Source organism: Mus caroli, chromosome 5 (assembly GCF_900094665.2).
Source record: "Mus caroli chromosome 5, CAROLI_EIJ_v1.1, whole genome shotgun sequence".
Taxonomy (NCBI): domain Eukaryota; kingdom Metazoa; phylum Chordata; class Mammalia; order Rodentia; family Muridae; genus Mus; species Mus caroli.
Window position 1 is genome coordinate 113,436,595 of NC_034574.1, and position 19,481 is coordinate 113,456,075.

Sequence of the window (19,481 nt, forward strand, 5' to 3'; positions counted from 1 at the left end):
TAGTGGTCAGCAGGGTGGGCCAGGCTAGGACCCAGAATACAGCACTTGAGACAGATGCTGAGCAGAAGGACTAACAGGGATAAATGGACGGAGAGGTGGAGGAACAGACAGATGAGTGGGCTGATGAAAAGCAGAATCAAGGCACGGCAGCCTGTACATGGAAACCCAGCATGTGAGGGTGAAGGCGGCCAGCCACAAGTTCAAGGCCACACTGAGTTACAGAGCAAAACCAAAATGAAAAGGGATATGCAGTTCTGGGTGGACAGACTGACAGACGGGCAGGTGGATGGGTGGGTGAGCAGGTGAGGACATTCAGATGAAGAGGCAGGCAAGTGGACGGGTGGGTGGGCAGACCACTGGCTGAGTGAAAAGATGGTAGGGTGAATAGGAGAGTGGATGGATGGGCAGGTGGCTGGTGATGCAGATGAACAGTGGGTACGTGGACGAGAGAAAGGACAGATGGAAGGAGACAGCCATGGACAGTCAGGGTGTGGTGCCACCCCATAAGGCCTGTTTAACAGAAGCACAGCTTGGGCTTCGCTGCCCAGAGCACACAACCAGAGGCACCTACCAGGAGGCCAGGGGCAGGCTTGGCTAGGAGTAGGGGTACAAAGTGTGGGGTGACGGTCCATCCCTCCTGCTGAAAGAAAACTCAAGGCCCTCCAGCTACAAGCAGCCAGAAACTTTGGTTTTGTTCTCAGGCTCCTGCACTTAGGAGAGCTGCCCAGAAGGGCACAGGGCTGCCTCCCGAGGCGATGGGCCCGCAGGCCAGCAGTGACAACCATAATGTCCTCTGTCAGTCCACACACACGCTGAGGGACCAGCACTAGGAGAACATGTGCCCCGGATCCCACCAGGCCCACAGCCAAGCATAAGCCCCAGCCTGCTGGTGACAGGGACAGGAAGGATGAACCATGAAGGGGCAGAGAGGGCTCAGGGACAGAGGCAGCTCTGAGCCCACTGTGTTGTGTCCTTGCGAAGGAAGCCGCTAGGACCAGAGTCTAGTGAAGACAGAAGCCCGAGGGGTGGACGGCAGGTGTGTGACCCACTGGCCACACAAAATGAAGGCAGCTGGGCGGAGGCAGACTCTCTCTCAGTCCCATGGAACCCTGATGGGTGAGAATGTCCAGAGGTCAGGCTGGCCCATGTGCAGCATGCTGTGGAATGGCGATTTGCTCCACTGGAACGGAGGACACTGGTCCCACGTGGGGCCACTGGCCGCCAGCATGCTCATGTACTTGGCCAGGGTAAAGCTGGTCACCTGGGGGTCAAAGAGCACACACTCAGCTGGTAGGGCCCAACTCTCACCAGACCTTTCTTCAAAACACCATTCTGAAGCTTACCCCAAAGTGATGTCCCCTTAAACCGACCCAGCTTCAGCCCAGGTCTGACCTCTGACCCTGCACCTGTCCCACCCATCCTTCCCCAGGGCATGTGACAACTGGCTTAGGTGGTCGACCTTCACATCAATGCCACCATGGGCGCGCTGATGCAGGGCCTGAAATGGGTAGGAGCCATTGGCGGGGTTGAGGTCAGAGCGGGCAGAGATGGCGTTCTCCGCATTAGGCTTCGGGTTGCAGGCTTCACACAATGACAGAGGGTCATGAAGGAAATCATTATACCTGGGTGGGAAAGAAGGGATGGCAGTCACCCCAGGGAGAGGCCAAGCTCCTCTAGCCTCACAGTGGCCCTGAAACATCCTGAACTTTCTGGGCTTATCCCAACCCCAGCTTTGGCTTGAGCAGGGCCAGATGAAGACCACCCTCACCCCTCCACCAACTGGGTCACCCCAGCCTTCCTGAGGAGGTTTCTCCAGGATCCTCCTCCACGCAGGTCAGACCCCGGTCTGTTCCCTGACAGCATCTGCAGGGACTCAGGATGCCCTGCCACACTTCAGCTCCAGTCTGGGTTCTGGGCAGGCATCTCCATCTCCTAGGAGAAAGGCACTCCCCAAGGATGGTGGCAAGCAGGCCCCCATCTGCAGACCAAGGCTGGCTGGTGGCAAGGTTCAGTGGTACTGTCATGCAGAGGCAGCTCTCTGTACCAAGCCGGGGTGTGCTGACCCACCTCATAAGCCGGACCATGGTGTCCATGTCCTCCACCAGTGACTGGTCCCTCTGGAAGATCTTGGCTCGAGGGTTCTTGGTGTAAGAGAACCAATCTCCATACTGGGCCACCAGGGCCTGCAGCCCACTAGCGTTGAATACAGTCTCAAAGTACCTGCTGGGACAAGGGTGGTCACCCACGACTCCCATTAGCCACACAGCTGGTTGTGGCTAGCATGGGAGTGGGGGTCACTGTGGGAAAGCTGTCACTGTAGTCAGGTTGTGGCAAGACCCTCTTGTCCTGTAGGGGATGAACCTGGGCTCTAGAGTCAACTCTCACTTCACTATTCTCTGAGCAAAGAGGATCCCTGCCTCAGTTTCCACATCTGTGGAATGGGAAGAGACAGCTGCACTTACGTTCTCATGGTCATAAGGACCCAACGCCAGCCTGGGAAAGCACAGGACATACGGTAGCTCTGAAAAATCCAGCTAAAACTGGCTTCATGGAACTGAGGCTAACCCAGCATGCTTCAACTTCAGCCTGGGTACTGCATGGGCATCTCTACCTCCAGGAGGTAGGGGCAGATCCAGCTGAATGCCTGTCCCAAGGTGTGGCCACCCCAATCTGCCCTGCAGCAGGTGCTATAAATGAAGGTCACAATACGATGTGGGGCTTTCCCAGCAGGAGAGGGACTGTTCTCCTTGCTCAGCATGTTTAAAATGTCACCTAGGGAAGGACCCTGCCTCAGGGAGGACAGACTTGGGGAGAGGGGGGCGACATGAAAAAGCAAGGCCACATACGGGATGTTGTAGCTAGCCCAGTAGGTCGTTTTGTAGAGCTCTTCGGTCTTGTCGGCCACCACCACCATGCCCCTGAGACCGAGAGAGATGGATCAAGCAAGTCAGGAGACACTCAGGGGCTCGGCCAGTGGGAGGGCCTTGGCACCCTCGGCAGGAACTGTGTTGTGTGCCGCACCTCCTGTTCCCATCAGGGGTACCCCTCCTTTAGCCTCCCCTTCCCCCCTTTGCCCCAGGGACTCACGGGATCTGTTCTAGGATGGTAAGCACCCGGCTTCCAGGGCTGGGTCCATTGGGGATGAATGCCTTGTAGTCCACAATCATCCACTGGTTATTGTACCTGCCAGGAACAAGGAAGGAGCCGTGCCAAGCCTGGAAGCCTTCTCCAGTCCTGTCCAGCACCCCATACAGCCGGGTCTCAGGGACAACACCCTAACACTGCAGCTTGACTGGGAGCCCACAAAACCTTCTTGCTGCATGCCTACTCAAGTAAAGCGCACGGCTCCCTAGAATTTCCTAAAGGACCGGTCTAGTTAAGCACTCAAAGTCGTACTACTTCCGGTGCCTGATTCCCAGGCCCCGCCCCATAGGTGCTCTGAGACCTACCCACTTCCACTGCACTTGGTTCCTAGGCCCCGCCCCATAGGTCCCATCCCATAGGTGCTCTGAAACCTACCTACTCACCTCCCTCCCCTGAACTTGGTTCCTAGGCTCATTCCCTTCCTTTATCTGGGCCCCACGTTTATCTTCTTCCAAGGGGTCAGCCCCAAGAGGAGGAGCTTACAGAAGAAGAAAAAAAGACAACCCTTGCTTTCTTGAGCCTCAGTTTCCCCACGTATAAAACAACCCAGTGAGCACCTGAAAGAAGGGGCTGAGCACAGGGCCCTGGAGCCCCATGGGTCCCCTCTGGTCTGAGTACTAAATGGTCCACAAGTAGAGGCCGTGGAACAGGGTCACACTCACGTGCCGCTGTTGAACCGCTTAAAGACGTCTGCCCAGGTGGCCCCATCCAAGGCCAGGCGGTTGGCCACGACGTTTCGTATCCACTCCAGCACACAGCCCTGGGGCTGCACGTACTTCCACAGGGCTGGGTTCTTGTTGCCAATGGTGGTCTCCAGGGTGACCTGTGAGAGAGACAAGGTGGGCTGCAGGCTCCATGTGGCAGGCCTGCAGGTCTTGGCTCAGAAGTCAAGTATCTATGTTTTCCTCACAACTCTAAGCTGCTTTGGTACATACCCCTCAGGGGTTCCTTGGAAAAGTACTTGGCTTGGGAGAGACTCAGGATCTTGAACCCAGCTGTCCTTGGGGACCAGAGTGCCATTCCTAGGTGCCTCCCCATCGTAAGAGAGCACCTCCCCAAGAGACAGCATCCTACTCTTCCATTCTGTCAGCTCTACAGGGAGAGGCGATTCACCTGGAGCCCCAGCAGCCAGAGACCTTGGGAAGACCTCAGTCCACCTTGCTCTGTCTCAGAGTCACCAGCCATCCACCACTGCTTATGAAGCCTCTCTCCTCAATGTCCCTGGAGCCCTCGTCTGTCTGCATAAACATGCCTTGTTCTCATTAGTTAAAGCCAGCACAGCACTGGCCTGGCGTGGTGGCACATGCCTGTAACCCAGGACTCTAGAGGCAGAGGCAGAGGCAGGAAGGACTACCACAAGTTCAAGGCGAGTCTGGTCTTAAACCAAACAGAACTTGGATCAACAGAGCCCGTGAACCTTAACTTGCAAAAGGCCACCTCCTGGCAGCTGGTGGGTGGCCCTGCAGTGGGAGAATCTTGACAGCTGAGTCCCAGCCAGCTCTTCTCACCCTTCCCAGAGACACAGTAGGGCATCAAGAACCAGCTGTCTGTGGCTGCTGAGCAGATGGGCCAAGTTCCTATCAATCCCCTGTGTTTAGTCCCCTGTGCACCTGAAGGGTGCTGGCCTGAGTCTTCCTTTATACAAGGAGGCTAAAAAGAGCCGAAGGCTGGCAGGACCCACCTAAGAGTATTTTCAAGTTTTACTTATTTTGGAGGCATTTACAGTCTCACACCATAGCCCATGCTAGCTTCAAACTCTTCTTGGTTATTCTCCTGCCTCCACGCCCCAAGTGACTGGAGTTCAGGTGTGAGCTTAAGCCAGTGTTTTAAAAAAGCCATCAAGGGCTGGAGAGATGGCTCAGTGGTTAAGAGCACTGACTGCTCTTCTAGAGGTCCTGAGTTCAAATCCCAGCAACCACACGGTGGCTCCCAACCATCTGTAATGAGATCTGATGCCCTCTTCTGGTGTGTCTGAAGACAGCTACAGTGTACTCACATATATATATAATAATACCTTTACCCTAGCACTAGGGAGATGGAGGCAGGAGGATCAGGGGCTTAAGAAAGCCACAGCTAGCCAGGCGTGGTGACACATGCCTTTAATCCTAGCACTCGGGAGGCAGAGGCAGGCAAATTTCTGAGTTCGAGGCCAGCCTGGTCTACAAAGTGAGTTCCAGGACAGCCAAGGCTACACAGAGAAACCCTGTCTCGAAAAACCAAAAAAAAAAAANAAAGAAAGCCACAGCTACATAGGTCAGCCTGGGCTACATGAGACCCTGTTTTAGAAAACCAGAATGAAAAATATAAAGAGAAGAAACATAAGAACGACATCTAAGCCAGGCCTGGCACGGGTCTGTACTTTAGTCTACCTAAGAGGCTGAGGAAGGAGGGTTGCTGGCTGGAGCTACATACTGAGTTCCAGGTCAGCCTGAGCTAGAGAGAGACTCGCTGCCTTAAGGATAAAAAAGCCAACCAATCAAACCAACAAGTATACAAAAAGAAAAAGGGAGGCTGGGTTTAATGGCCTGTACCTTTAAACCCAGCGTTTGGGAGGCACAGGCGGCGCGATCTCTCTGTTCAAGACCAACCTGGTCTATAGGGCAAAGTTGAAGGCAACCAGGGCTATGTAGTGAGACTGTGTCTCATAATAAATAAAATAAGTAAATAAATAAGAGAGTGTGAGGAGGTCACCAGCGTCCTACATTGTAAAGGGGTCTAGGACACAAACACAAGGAAAGGCAATGGGTTCCCTGGCCTCCTGTGCTGGGCCAGTACCGAGACCCAAGGTTTCATTCCCCACCTCTTTCTCTCCCTCTCTGCCTGTCTCTCTGTTTGTCTCTGTCTTTGTCTCTCTCTGTCTCTCTCCAACCCTATGGGAGGTGGGGGAAGCTTATTGGTCCGGGAGTCCTGTGACTAAGGTCCCCAGGGGTTGCCTCTGCCACAGCAGGAACACAGGGACATGAGCCCCACCATGCCCAACAGTGCCCCGCATATCCAATGTGCCCAGGGCACACACTACAGCTGAGTGAGTCTCTTGGCAGCATCAGTGTGAGATCTCAGGCGCCAGCCAGGAACAGATTTCTAAAGGGGCCTGGATGGCAGCCAGAGGAGCAGGAGAAACAAAAACGCTGTAAACAGCAGCTCCTCAGGACAGGGCCAGGTTAGGGGTGGGGGTAGGAGAAGGCAGGGCAGAGCAAGGTCACTGACTAAAAAGGAGGTGTCTGCACTGAACAAAGAAACAAGGTCACTGCACTCAGGCTCTGCAAAGGGCCCCAAGGGCTAAAGAGCTCTCAGAGCTCAGAAGCCCTGCAGGCCTCATCTTCTTCTCGTTGTCCCCAGAGCCTCTATGTCTCATGTCACCAGGGAGCATGTGACTCAGCCACTCACCAGGCCACTGCCCAGGATGTAGAAGTCATCTCCGGAGAAGATGGTGCCCGGGTAAGACGAGAAAACCAAGTTGTTGCCAGCAACCAGGGGGTACTCCTCTGGGGGTAGTGGGGGAGAAGTTGGTCAGGTGGGCTCTGTAGGTCACCCATCCCCCATCCCACAAGGCTGGGGCCTCAAGTGAGAGATAAGCAGTCCTCGGGAGGCCACTCTCATCCCTTCAAATGAAATGTGTGGGTGGCACCTGACTGGAATGCCACCATCAGGAGGACCCAAGTTCAAAGCCACCTGGGCTACATGGAGAGACTCTGACTCAGAAAGGAAGGGGAGGAGGTAGAAGAAGAAGAAGGTGAGGAGATAGAGGAAGGAGAGGAGGAGAGTGGGAGGGGAGAAGGGAGGAGGAAGAAAAGAGGGCAGGTGGAGGAGCTGGGGAAGGATTGGGGGAAGCACCCTGCTGCAGGGGACTGCCCTGCTGACTGTCTCTACTGGTCCTGTAACAAACTTGCAATGTGATGAACAGCAAGATACTCCTCAGTGTAGCTGGAAACGAGTTTTCCTTAAACACTGCTGAATGGTGAAATAGGTTTTTTTTGTTTTGTTTTGTTTTTCGAGACAGGGTTTCTCTGTATAGCCCTGGCTGTCCTGGAACTCACTCTGTAGACCAGGCTGGCCTCCAACTCAGAAATCTGCCTGCCTCTGCCTCCCGAGTGCTGGGATTAAAGGCGTGCGCCACCACGCCCGGCTGGTGAATTAGTTTTTAAAAGGTGCAAATAGATATATTCATTTAAAAGTGTAGATGGATCTAACTTCATCAAAAGGGTCTGTGCGTGGGGAGCTCCGGGTGGGGCAGGTGTCCCCTCTGGACCCATGAGATTTGCGACTGTTGACAACTGATACTACAGGAGAAACAAAGCAATGCAAAATCGAAAGGGACCTTAGGATAGCACAAGAAAACAATCAGCAGTGGTGGTGCACGCCTTTAATCCCAGCACTTGGGAGGCAGAGGCAGGCGGATTTCTGAGTTCGAGGCCAGCCTGGTCTACAAAGTGAGTTCCAGGACAGNTTTCTGAGTTCGAGGCCAGCCTGGTCTACAAAGTGAGTTCCAGGACAGCCAGGACTGCACAGAGAAACCCTGTCTGGAAAAACCAAGAAAAAAGAGAAAGAAAGAAAGAAAGAAAGAAAGAAAGAAAGAAAGAAAGAAAACAATCAATCTGCGGGAGGACCTCCCAAGGGCTGTGGGCAGCACATTACAAGAGGGCCTCACTGCTTGGCAGGATTTCCTCTACACACAGCTTCCACCAAGTGTCAGTGGTACTGTTTCAGGGAGACCTGCTCAGGCAGGCAAGCATTCTGCCATGGAACTCTATCCTCAGCCCTTAAACAGGAAATGTAAGAAATCTTGGTGAGTGCCTGTCATCCCAGTAAGACAGAAGCTGAGGCAGGAGGATTCCTAATTCAGTGCCACCCAACTATGAGCAACCGTTTTCTCCCCATTGCCTGTTTGCCTCACTGGGAGATGGTCTATGTTGGGTACACACTAGAGTTCAAGGCCAGCTGGGGCATGGAGCTCCACAGCACAGCGCTTTCTGGGCAAGAGGCCCAGGAATAGAAAGAGCCAGGAGAAGGTAGGAGGGTAGGTGCAGGCAGATGCAGGTAGATGGTTGTGGTAACCTTGAGAGCCAGCTGAAAGAAATGCCTTGCTTGCCAAGTAAGAAATCCCCCGAGCTGCTCCAGAACTTCGCTCAAAGCCTCACCCCTGTGTGCATGCGCAAGCCCACCCTCTCTCAAGGATGCACCCTCCTCCCACCTTGCGGCCCCTCCCGGAACTGCAGCCGGTACTTCTTGATGATGCGTAACATGTTCTGGTAGGAGTTCCACGTGTTGTGCGCCACCAGGAGGTCATGCCCACCAGGCAGCAGCTTGATGAGGGCAGAGCAGGAACCGGAGCCCAGGGAAGGCTTGGTGTTGGTCTTATTCAGGGCAGGCTCTAGGTCTTCCAGGTCTCCGGAGATCTGCAGCAGGCTTAAGAGGGAGGATGGGAGGGCCAGTGGCTACTTTGCGCCATGTCATAACTGAGGCTTTCTGGGTTCTGGGAGTAGAAAGTGGCAGAGCTGGCATGGAACTGGGACAAGTATGAAGTTCATGGTTCCTTTACCCACCCTGCACAGGCTGAGGGGGGGCACTTACAGGAACCCCAAGGGTTTGATGGTGAACCTCCCAGTTGGGAAGGTTAAACGGCCTTCATAGCTGTCCTCCAGGCCTTTCAGCTGCAGGAGGGTCAGCCGCACCTAGGGGAGGGGCAGAGGGAGAATGAGCCCTCCGCCCCCCAGTTCACCACTTCTACATAATAGCAGGGGCTCTGACCTGGTTCAGGGGTGCTCCACAGGCTCCAGCCAGCCCTGACTCCTCTTCTGCTTTCAGTGAATAAACACTATGACATCCTCATGCTGATCCCAAGTCACCCTCAATTAAGGACCTGGTCAAAAGCCATCTCTTCCACAAAGCCTTGCAGTTTGGCCAGAACCCCTGTCAACACCTCCCTACTCTTAGATGCTGGCTGTGTAGCTGCCCTGGCACCTGTGCCTGCTCTACCTCAGCAATTGAACTGGAGGCATCACAGTGATCCTCACTGGGTCCTGACTGGGGCTGGGCATACACCAGGATCTTAAGTACAGACAAGATAGATGGGCAGACAGGATGGGAATGGATCAACAGGAGGGAGAGGATAGACAGATGGACAGACAGACAGACAGAAGGGTGGGTGGATGGATGGATGGACTGACAGATGAATGGGACAGAAGGGAGCAGGCACATGGGATAGACGGGTTGCTGTGTGTTGGTGGGTAAGCAGACATACGGAAGGGTGGGTAGGTACGTGAGGGAAGAGAATCTGAAACAGCGAGGGCAGGAGATGGGTCGGCAGGGAGAACCATGTGTGGGGGGAAAACAGCGTGAGCACTAGAGGGCACGCAAACAGACAGCAGGGTCATCCACAGAGGCCACTCACTGCCTGTGCCGCACAGCTAAACCCTCATGCCTGTAGAGAATTCACAGTCTGTGGCTTTTGCACTGACAACCGCACCAGCAGCCCAGGACCTGGGCCTTAGCATCCAGTCTGTCTAAGCTCAGCCCAGGGAGGGAACGCCAGGCTTGGCTATGATGTGTGCTTTCATCTCTCTCTTCCCTCTTCTGAAATAGTGCTCGCCCATGTCCAGCCTTCTGCTGCCTTCCTGACAGTGAGAGCCGCATGCCGCCACTTAGCTAGGTTCTCTGACAGCAGGAAAGCAGGACTGGGCATCTGGGCCAGAATGGGCAGCTGGAGGTCCGTCAAGCAGACAGATGGAAGGATGATGGCTTGTGGGGGAGGGGTGCAGATGCAGACAGACACTAGATTGGGCTGGGTTTCTGGTTCACTCAGGGCCAGCCAGGGACTGCACAGGAGACAAGTACACCCAAAAGAGCCACCTTCCTTCCCGAGAGCAGGGTGGCCTGGCCCACCTGGTGCCAGTACGGAGAGTCCGGGTTAAGCTCCATTTCCCTCTGCATCCACTCCAGGTTGGCCTCCAGGAAGCTCTTAAGCTTCTCACAGTAGCCGACTTCGTATTCGAAGGGGCCGCAGTAGTTGACCACTGTGTTCATCCAGTGCATGTAGATGAGCTGTGGAGAGAGGACAGGCCAGCTGCTCTCTGTGCAGGACCCCGAGGAGCAGCCCCCAGGCTAGAGGATTACCACTTCTACTCCGAGGCTCTCAGCCCCCTCCTCTTAGGTCTCCCTACTCTGGGGCCTGTGATTTGGAAGGTCTAGACTATACTGCACCGCCTCTGTTGCTGGGGCCTGGATTGAGCAGTGTGCTCTGCCATCAAACATGGGGGTCTTGGGTGGCTTCTGTCGGTGGTTATGGTACTGGAGATTGGACCCTGGGCTTCAGGGAGGCCAAGCAAATGTTCTGCAAGGCCAGCGGCTACTGGACCCCAGCCCAGCCCACGAGGTCTGATTTTGCTTTCCTCTGTTCGGAATTGTTTAGAGGTGCGGTCGTCCACATGCGAGACGGGCCTTAAATACCTAATCTTGCACCTGCAAAGTGCTGGATTACAGGTGTGCACTATCAAGCCTGCTTATACAATGCTGGACATGGAACCTGTGCCTGCCAGGCAAACTCTCTGAATGCAGCCACATCCCCAGCCACTGCTGGGATCTTTAGACAGGCTCACACGCCTTAGCCTTAGCCTCTGGCCTGCTAGGGTGACTCCAGACACTGCAAATGAGTACCAGACTCAGCCAGAGGAATGTGTGCGGGCAGCTCCCTGCTCTGTTCCAAGCACGGAGGAAACAAAAACAAGTCCCCCTGCTGACTCACTGGGCCAGAGAAGTGTGCCAGGCTGCTGGCATGCCCAGGTGCGGTGTGCATGAGCTCGGGCTTGCCTGCTGGGGGAAGGAAGCCACAGCCAGCATACCCTGTCCTCCAGCTGCTGGATGTGAATGAGGTTATCCAGGCCACCCAGCCAGCTGATTGCCGCAGCACGGATGAGCCCACCAAGGTCAGCCTCACCCAGAATGGCCAGGGCTCACAGCCGATGCTTCCTGGGAGTGGGAGTGGGATGGGGGCTGCTGACCTGTGGCTCAGGCCAGTGAGCAGCATCAGACAGTGGACATACTGCAGCCTCCAGTGCTGAGCGACAGGGTAGGTGCCATCCCCACACAGTGGCCCAGCCTGGGCTCACTGTTCAGAAGCTGCGAGGGGTCAGTCCACTGGGTGGCACTGCTGGGAGGCAAGGGCTAGAGGCACAGCCTAAGCCTAAGGTCTTTGAGGCTTGTCCTGGAGGGGACTCTGGGACCCTGCTCTCGTCCTCCTCCGTGTTTGCCTTCTGCCCCATGAAGGGAGCCTTGCTCTGCCAGGTGAACCATAAGAGCCACGAAGCTTTATGAGCTCCTTGGCTTGGGTATTTCCTTTCAGTGAAGTGAAACCAACATGTCCACTTTACAGCTGCAGAAACTGAGACACACTTGGGTGGGCAAGTACCTGTGTCCCCAAAACACCCAGACATCACGTCACAGGCCTGACTGGGGCCCACGCCATGATGTGGGGGTTGTTTGTTTTTTGTTTGGTTGGTTTGTTTTGTTGCAAAATGCCAAATCCCCACACTCTCTGGGCAGCTGCTGAAGGTAACTTCTGGCCACACCCCACCCCACCCCACCAGAAACCTCCCCACAGGGAAACGTACCAAATCCTGCTCATGCCCAGGCCCCACTAGCGCTCCCTGCCTCCTTGTACTTTGCAGGCCACTGCCCACTGCCCTGCCCTACCTGAGGGGCTGGGGTTACACAGGAGCCCGACCCATCCGCAGGATGCAGCAATAGAGCAAACTGCCCTGACTGGAGTCTTAGGCCAGACAGAGCTGGATTCAAATGCTACTCCCAGCTTGGTTAAAAGGCTGTTCAACCTTAATGAGACCCTTCACCTCCCAGGACCCATGCCCTGCCCCTGTCACTGTCAGTCACTGCTCCACCAGGACAGGCCTTCAGCCCGGTCCCAGCTACATAGTGAAGAGTTTGGAATTTTGGTTTCTTTCAAAAAAACCAAGTATTATTGTTAATGTTTTCATTTTAACCCCAGGTGTGGGGATATGGGGCTGCTTCAGACTGTCCACAGCAGCTGACTATGATTTGCCTCGTGATCTAGCAGGGATGTGATTTTGCCAGCAGCCAGTTGTCTACAATTGTGTGACATTTGGAATTCTGGGAATTTTTCAGAGGCTATATAAATACTAGAGCTCTGAGAGGCAGGGTGGGAGGTTGTTGGTTGATCAGGAGTGTTGGTTGCAGCTTGTTAGTAGTTGTGCTCAAAGAAGAAACAAGAAAGAAATTAGATTCAGGGATCTCTCTCTCTTTCTCTCTCTCTCCCTCTCCCTCTCCCTCTCTCTCTCTTTTTCTCCCTCCCTCCCCACCCCCTTCGGGGGTGAGGAAAAAGGGTGGGAAAAAGAAGAACCCACAAAGTAGCAGTGACCAGCTACACATCTGCCACATTGGGTGTTCTTAAAACCACTTGGGACACCCCTTGCATGTTCCTGGGTGACCAATAGAATACAAAGTCAAATAGTGGCCACTGGACCCTGAGTGGATTTCAGTCTATAAGTTGATAACTAGTAATTTCTCAAAATGAGTATCCACTTCCCACACAACCCAGTGTAGGCAAAGCTGCTACCCACAGCCAGGCTGATTTCTGATTGGTGGAACACCAGACAGTGACTGCTGTTTTGATGGTTCCACTCTTTGGAGACTTGACACATGCAGGAGAGCAAGTTTAACAAAAGTAGGAGCTAGGTGTGGTGATGTCTATCAGTGCCCGGGAGGCTGAGGCAGGAAGGTCACAAGTTCAAGGCCAAACTGGACTATAGAGAGAGTTCAAGGTCAGGCTAGGCAAGCTTGTGGGACTGTCTCAAACAGTATGAAGAAGCCTGGGAGTAGAGATCAGTAGGAGAGTGCTTCCCCAACATGTAGGAGGTCCCAGGTTTAATTGCCAGTATCAGGAAGGTGGTGGTGGGGGCACACCTCTGTAATCCCAGCCTAGGAGGCTGAGGCAGGAGGATCTCGAATTAGAAATCAGCCTGGGCCACCATCTCTAAACACCTTAAAATCGGGCTGGAAAGATGGCACCGTGGCGCTTTCTTCTCTTGTGAAGGCCCAGAGTTTGGTTCCCTGCACCTCTATAAAATAACACCAGCTCCAAGAGATCTGACATTCTTCTGGCCTCCTTGGGCACCCAACATTTTTATCTATCTATCTATCTATCATCTATCTATCTCCCCTTAATATAAATAAATCTTTCAAAAAAGTCCTGACCTGGGGGAAACAGACATGAAGGCAGAGGGGAACTATGGGCCACTTAGTTGAGAAGGGGGCACCAGGGGGGTGCAAAGAAGAATAGAGAATGAAGAAGGGGACACAGGTAAAATATAGAAGCATGTATGTATTAAATGTTGTATTGGGGCCACTGGAATGGCTCAGCAGGTAAAGGGGCTTGCGGCCAAGCCTGATGTTCTGAGTTCGCTCCCTAGGGCTCACATAATGAAAAGAACAGACCCCAGAAAGTTGTCTTCTGACCTCCATGTATGAATCCTGACATACATGCACTCACCCACCCACCCACAGACACACGTGTACCCACCCACGTGCAGACACAGAAATGCACAAAATATGTAAAAAGGCAACCATCAATTTTAAAATGTCATCAAGAAACCTATTATTTTGTACATGAACTAAAAATCATACCTGTATAAATCTATAAATTCAACAACAAGAAAAGAAAACATTATGCCAAGTGACAGTCATAAAAAGGTTTTCACTTCCCGGCACGCTTGATGTACCCTGGGCTCCATCCCCACACTGTAGAGACCAGGTGATGTGGCCTGGCACTAGGGAAATGGGAGTCAGGAGAATCAGAAGTTCTGAGACGACCTTGGTACACACAGAGGTGTGGCCAGCCAGGGCTACAAGAACTCCTATCTCAAAACAAACACCAAGGCCAGGAGGAGGTGGCACCCCGTACTTCTATGAGATGTCAGAATGACAGAATCCACATGATAGCGCTGGCCTAAGGGGATAGAACCTGAGGCTGGTGTTGCTGGGCTGGATAGGATTTCCTTTTGCAGTGATGAAGACACTCTAGAACTGGACAGTGGTCCAACTGTACAACCTTAGAACTGTACCCCAAACCAATAGATTACACTGGTTCCCCTTTTTTGGGGGTGGGGGTGGGGGAGTAGTCACAGCTGGTTCTGATCTCCTGACCCTTGTCTTCCCTCCATCCCCCAGTGCTAGGACAACAGGCATGAATCATAGCCTGGAAGTTTTTGTTGTTTCTTGACTCTAACCCAGGCTACCCTTGAACTTAGCAGTCTGTCTCAGCCTCCCAAGTCATGCAATTGCGGGTGTGTTTCACCAGGCCCAGCCTATGTGCTGTCTTTGAAGAACAGGGCTCTTTTTCTCCCCTAATGGAGGACAGGAGATGGGGACCCTTTCTCAATACATGCATCAACCCCTCAGGATGTCCAGGCTTGGCCAGGGGCAGGCAGCTGGGACCCTGGACTCCCACACTGGCCTTACCTCCTCAGACACAGAGGCCTCCACCACACCAGCTGCATAGGCCTGCAGGCTGTCATTGTACCTGCCATTTGTGCTCAGGTCCAGATAGGCCCACCTGGAGGGGAGAAGGACAGTCAGTTAGCAGCAGGGACCCCTGCAAAGCCAGCCACACAGCCAGACCCACGGCTGTGGGCAGACTCAGGTGTGGCTTTTTATTCCTTACACTACGGATGGAGTCCAGGCCCTCGTGTGCCAGGCAACTGCTCCAGCCCTGGTTTTGTTCCTGTCCCCTTTTCAAACATGGTCTCACTTTGTAGCCCAGGCTGGCCTGGGACTCCAATCCTCCTGCCTCAGCTTTCCAAGTGCTGAGATCACAGATGTGTGATACCATGCCTGCCTAGTCTCTAGTTTTAGACCATGAAAACAGCCTGGTGAGCAGCCGCCACCCATACAGATGTTGGCCTGCCTGTCTGCACCTGGTGAGCAGCAGCTGCCCATACAGATGTTAGCCTGCATGTCTGTACCTACATACCTGCTGGGCTACATACCTGAGACAGGAAGTGCTGGGGCAGAGGAACAAGGACTAAACCAGCCTCCTCTCCCCGACCTATTCCAATTGATGTTCCCAATCATGCTGGCCGGCCCTTCTGAGCTTGTCCGATTTGTCCTGTGGCAACTCACAGTCCTTCCAGGTAGGAACTGTTAACTGGCCCCACCAGGTGGAGGAAGGGACTGAGGCACAGTGATGGATGCCCTGTGTCCTCCTGCTTTGTGAGGCTCTGCAATGTCCCTACCCATGACTGTGTGCCCTTCCCATGTGTCCATCTATGCTGGGTCACACGTGTGGCTTGCTTTGCCCCCTTGGGACAGGGAAGAACTGACACATTGCTGTTAAGAAGAACAAGAGGCCTCATGACTCCCCGAGGTCCTCCTGTGCCTCTGCTGCTATCATGGAAGGACACTGTCTTTGTCTGTGGGTTCCGGGGATGGAAAATACCCAGAGCAGAGCAGGTCTGCAGACCTGAAGCTGGATGGCTTTAGGAGCTCAGCTCCTTGAGGGTCAGCAACCACTGGGACTGTTATTATGGAGCACTGCTGCCCAATGCCTGGATGATATAGGATCAGAGGTCACCAAGGACAGAACAAGATTCCTGTCAAGTCAAGCTACCATCTTTTTTTTTCTTTTTTTTTTTTTTTTTTTTTTGAGGTTTGAGATGAAGTCCCTCACTGAGATCTAATTTCCCCAAATCTCCACCTCCCCCCAGCATGGGGGTGTTATAAATTATCCCCTCCCTCCACTGTTCTCAGTTTCTTTATAGACTTGCCTTTAAAATATTTCTCCAGAGGCTGGAGAGATGGCTCAGCAGTTATGATCGTATGCCACTCTTTCAGAGGACCCAAGTTCAGTTCCCAACACCCACCCCCCATCAGGTAACTCACAAGAGCATGTGAGTCCAGTTCCAGGAAATCCAAGGCCCTCCTCGGGCCTCTCTGCAAGCACCTGCATGTACGTGCCACACATAAGCTCACACAGACAAAAATAAATCTTTTGTTTTTTGTTTTGTTGTCTTTTTAAAAATATTTTTTTAAAGATTTATTTATTTATTATATGTAAATACACGGTAGCTGTCTTCAGACACTCCAGAAGAGGGCGCCAGATCTCGTTATGGATGGTTGTATGCCACCATGTGGTTGCTGGGAATTGAACTCAGGACCTCTGGAAGAGCAGTCAGTGCTCTTAACCACTGAGCCATCTCTCCAGCCCTGTTGGGGTTTTTTGTTTTGTTTTGTTTTGTTTTGGAGACAAGCTTTCTCTGTGTAGCCATCCTGGAACTCGATTTGTAGATAGGCTGGCTTTGAACTCCTGAGTGCTGAGATTTAAGGCATGTACTACCACACCGTGCTTAAGTAAATCATTTTAAAAAGGAGATGAGGGGCAGCTCAGGTGGCACCAAGCCCTGGGTTCTGTCCCCAGCCCTGCATAAACTGGGCATCATGGCACAGGACAATATTCTCAGCATTCTCAGGAGGGGGACATATAGAATCACAAGTTCAAAGTTACCGAGAACAGTCTGAGTTCTCGAAACAGTCTCAGGACTGTGTTGGGTGGTGGGCCAAAGTCAGACTCATGGGCCAGCAAGATGGCTCAGTGGGTAAAGACGATTGTCACCAAGCCTAATGACCCGAGTTTGCTGCCCAGGACTTACTGGAAGAGAGACATGATTCAAGTTGTCCTGGCCTCCACATACACCATAGTTCATGTGACACCATCCCACATACCCCATAAATCAATCAATCAATCAATCAATCAATCAATCAATAGAAAGCCAAACTCAGAGCAGCAGAAAGGGAGGAGAAAGGGGGGGAGGAGGATTTACCAACAAAAATCCTAGAACTAGCAAGGGGGGATACTAATTCCAGGAGAGTCTAGCTCCTGACCTCTGCCTCAAAAATTGTGAGCCAGACACCCCCCAGGCTGGAGCTCCCATCGACCGGGGACCAGGCCAGGCCAGATGGCTTCTGTTTGACCCAAGTCTTCAAGGGTCTGTTCCCCTGCCTGTAAACTGAAGTCTCCCACCATGAACTCCCTATAGTGCTGGGGTCTCACAGTGAAGGGACACGAGCCATAGGAGAGGAAAGAGAGGACAGGAAATATACCAGCATGGTGATGGGCCTCAGTTTCCCCAATCGAAAAATGGCCGAAGGGACCCTTACTCCTTTCCTTCCCTCCTCTCTCCTCACATCCACAGTGGAGCTTTCTAACTCCCAATGAAACTGGGGGATCCTTTGAACCCCATCTCGGGCAAGAAAACAGGCTCAGAGAAGGGGAGCCACTCACCCTGGATCACACAACAGTGGATTGGAGGCTGCAGGAAATTCCCAACACAACAACCAAGGAAGACCCGTCCCCACTCCCATGAGTCCTGTAAATGGAAGCATTCTCAGTCTCCTGAGTGCCCCCACCCCACCCCACCCCCGTCCTTCCCCCTCCACACACCTCCTGCGCCTCTGCATCCAAGCAGGGGTCCGTCATACCCTCTCAGTTCTGCTAAACAAGCAAACCTGGATTGAGTCAGCAGAGAACAGACCGCCAGATCGAGTCACAGGGGGTGCCCCTGATGCCGGCCAGAGCTGTGGGTCCCTTCAAATAGCAGACAAATCAGCAGCCTTCTCTCCCTGGAAGCCTTCCCAGATTAACCCCACCCAGCTGTGATGTCTACAGCAACCAACCATCCAAGGACCACCATCACCGGAGATGCCCAAACCTGTGAGAACCCATGCTGCAGGAGACTGTGCCCCCTGAGAATGAGCACATGGAGGTCCGATGGGGACACACAGGTTCTGGGTGCTCCCCTTACACAGCCCAAATCTGGGTTTCCAGGCAGATTGCTGGCTCAGGCTTCCCGTGGGATTTGCCCATGTGTCTTCCCTCAGCCTGAATCTTGTTTGGCTCTGGGTCCTCGAGACCACATGCCAAGATAAGAATAGCTGAGCACAAGTCGTTATTCCCAATGGTGCAGACCCCGGCAAGAACCCACGATCAAGTTCTGGGTTCACAGTGGTGATGTGGGGACCCAGAGAAGTAGGGGAATTAGTGAGACAACAGGTCACAGGGCCAGCCTAAGTTCCGAGAGTGATAGGGATCACGCTGAGCACCTAACTCAGTGAAGCATCGGGCCAAGAACTCGTCCCTGGGACGGGCAGGGTCAGCAACATCTAACAAGGATACTGTCCACGCTTGTGAATTTAGGGACCTGCAACTTTCCCTCTGGCTTGGAGCCTGGCTCACTCCAGCCGCCCTGGCTCTGGAGGGAGACAAGGGCCTGGGGCTCCTGACAACTGTCATTATCCCTCAGGCTAGGGACAAATGGGCAGCAGAGTAAACATTTAGTCCCAGAAGTCCGGAGGCAAAGGCAAGCGGGTCTGTGTGTGTTCCAGGGCAACCTGGTCTACATACCGAGTTCTAGTCCAGCTCGCCTTAAGTGCGGGGACCCGTGTGGACAGAGGGCAGGTCCCCTGGCCCCTCGGGGAGAACCCCTGTGGTTGGGGATAGGAGTTACTGAGTCAGCCACCAGCCCTGGGCCAGACCTGGCTGTGGACTCCCCAGGGCGGCAGTCCAGGGCCCCTGTCACCCGCCAGGCCGTGGCGGGGATGGCCAACCCTTACCCGGTCTCGCGGATGGCGTTGGTGAGGTTGGCCCAGGCCACCGCGTCGGGGTGGAAGCCATCCTCCAGGCGCAGCTGGCCCGACGCGGCGTCCAGCAGCAGCGAGCGGGTGCGGGAGACCGGCGGGTCCGGGTTTTGGCGCTGCCAGCCGGGCCCCAGGGTAGGGAGAGCGCCCGCCGGGCCGCTCAGTAACAGCCCGGTCAGCGAGGCCAGCAAGGCCAGCGTGGTCAGGGAGGTCAGCGCCAGCGCCCGCCGGAGCGCCCGGGCCGCCCGGCCGCCGGAGCTCCCGTCCATGGGGGCCGCCATCGCGAGCCGCAGCCGGGCCACGTGATTGCGTCCCGAGGGGCGGGGCGGGGCTTGTATTTGGGCTTCCGGGATGGGCGTGGTCTGTGTTCCTGGAGAGGCGGGGCCTGCCTTAAAGGGCTCGCGCTCTCTGAGGGAAAAAACCAACCAAACAAACAAAAAAACACTCAGCAGCCTTCCCTCCCAAGGAATTTCTTTCTGGTTTTTTGTTTGTTTGCTTTTGTTTTGTTTTTAAATTATCCTTCCTCTTCCTCACCTTTTTACTTATTCTTCCTCTTCCTCACCTTCTTTTTTTTTTTTTTTTTTTGGTTTTTCGAGGCAGGGTTTCTCTGTGTAGCCTCGGCTGTCCTGGAACTCACTTTGTAGACCAGGCTGGCCTCGAACTCAGAAATCCGCCTGCCT

General features: G+C 53.8%; 1 protein-coding gene across 2 annotated transcripts; it reads right to left on the reverse strand.

Annotated features, from left to right (window-relative positions):
- Window positions 1-478: 478 nt before the first annotated feature.
- On the reverse strand, window positions 479-19,111 carry Plbd2 (phospholipase B domain containing 2). Of its 2 annotated transcripts, XM_021163573.2 has the most exons (12): window positions 18,778-19,111; window positions 14,632-14,725; window positions 10,027-10,185; window positions 8,716-8,816; window positions 8,336-8,550; window positions 6,532-6,629; window positions 3,807-3,967; window positions 3,088-3,183; window positions 2,847-2,918; window positions 2,068-2,220; window positions 1,460-1,622; window positions 479-1,261 (listed from the first exon to the last, which is right to left on the reverse strand). In XM_021163573.2, the coding sequence occupies exons 1-12, from the start codon at window positions 19,080-19,082 to the stop codon at window positions 1,094-1,096; spliced, it is 1,785 nt and encodes a 594-aa protein (XP_021019232.1). In that variant the 5' UTR covers window positions 19,083-19,111; the 3' UTR covers window positions 479-1,093. The 2 variants fall into 2 exon arrangements, with proteins under 2 accessions (XP_021019232.1, XP_029333169.1); XM_029477309.1 differs by lacking the exons at window positions 479-1,261; window positions 1,460-1,622 and adding an exon at window positions 1,629-1,932.
- Between the last annotated feature and the right edge of the window lie 370 nt (window positions 19,112-19,481).

Excerpts from the sequence above, each read along its gene's own strand:
- Plbd2 (XM_021163573.2), bottom strand. The coding sequence starts at position 19,082 with ATGGCGGCCCCCATGGACGGGAGCTCCGGCGGCCGGGCGGCCCGGGCG. Across the intron at positions 14,726-18,777 it reads AACGCCATCCGCGAGACCGG|GTGGGCCTATCTGGACCTGA; the intron begins GTAAGGGTTGGC and ends TCTCCCCTCCAG. Across the intron at positions 2,919-3,087 it reads ACCATCCTAGAACAGATCCC|GGGCATGGTGGTGGTGGCCG; the intron begins GTGAGTCCCTGG and ends TCTCGGTCTCAG.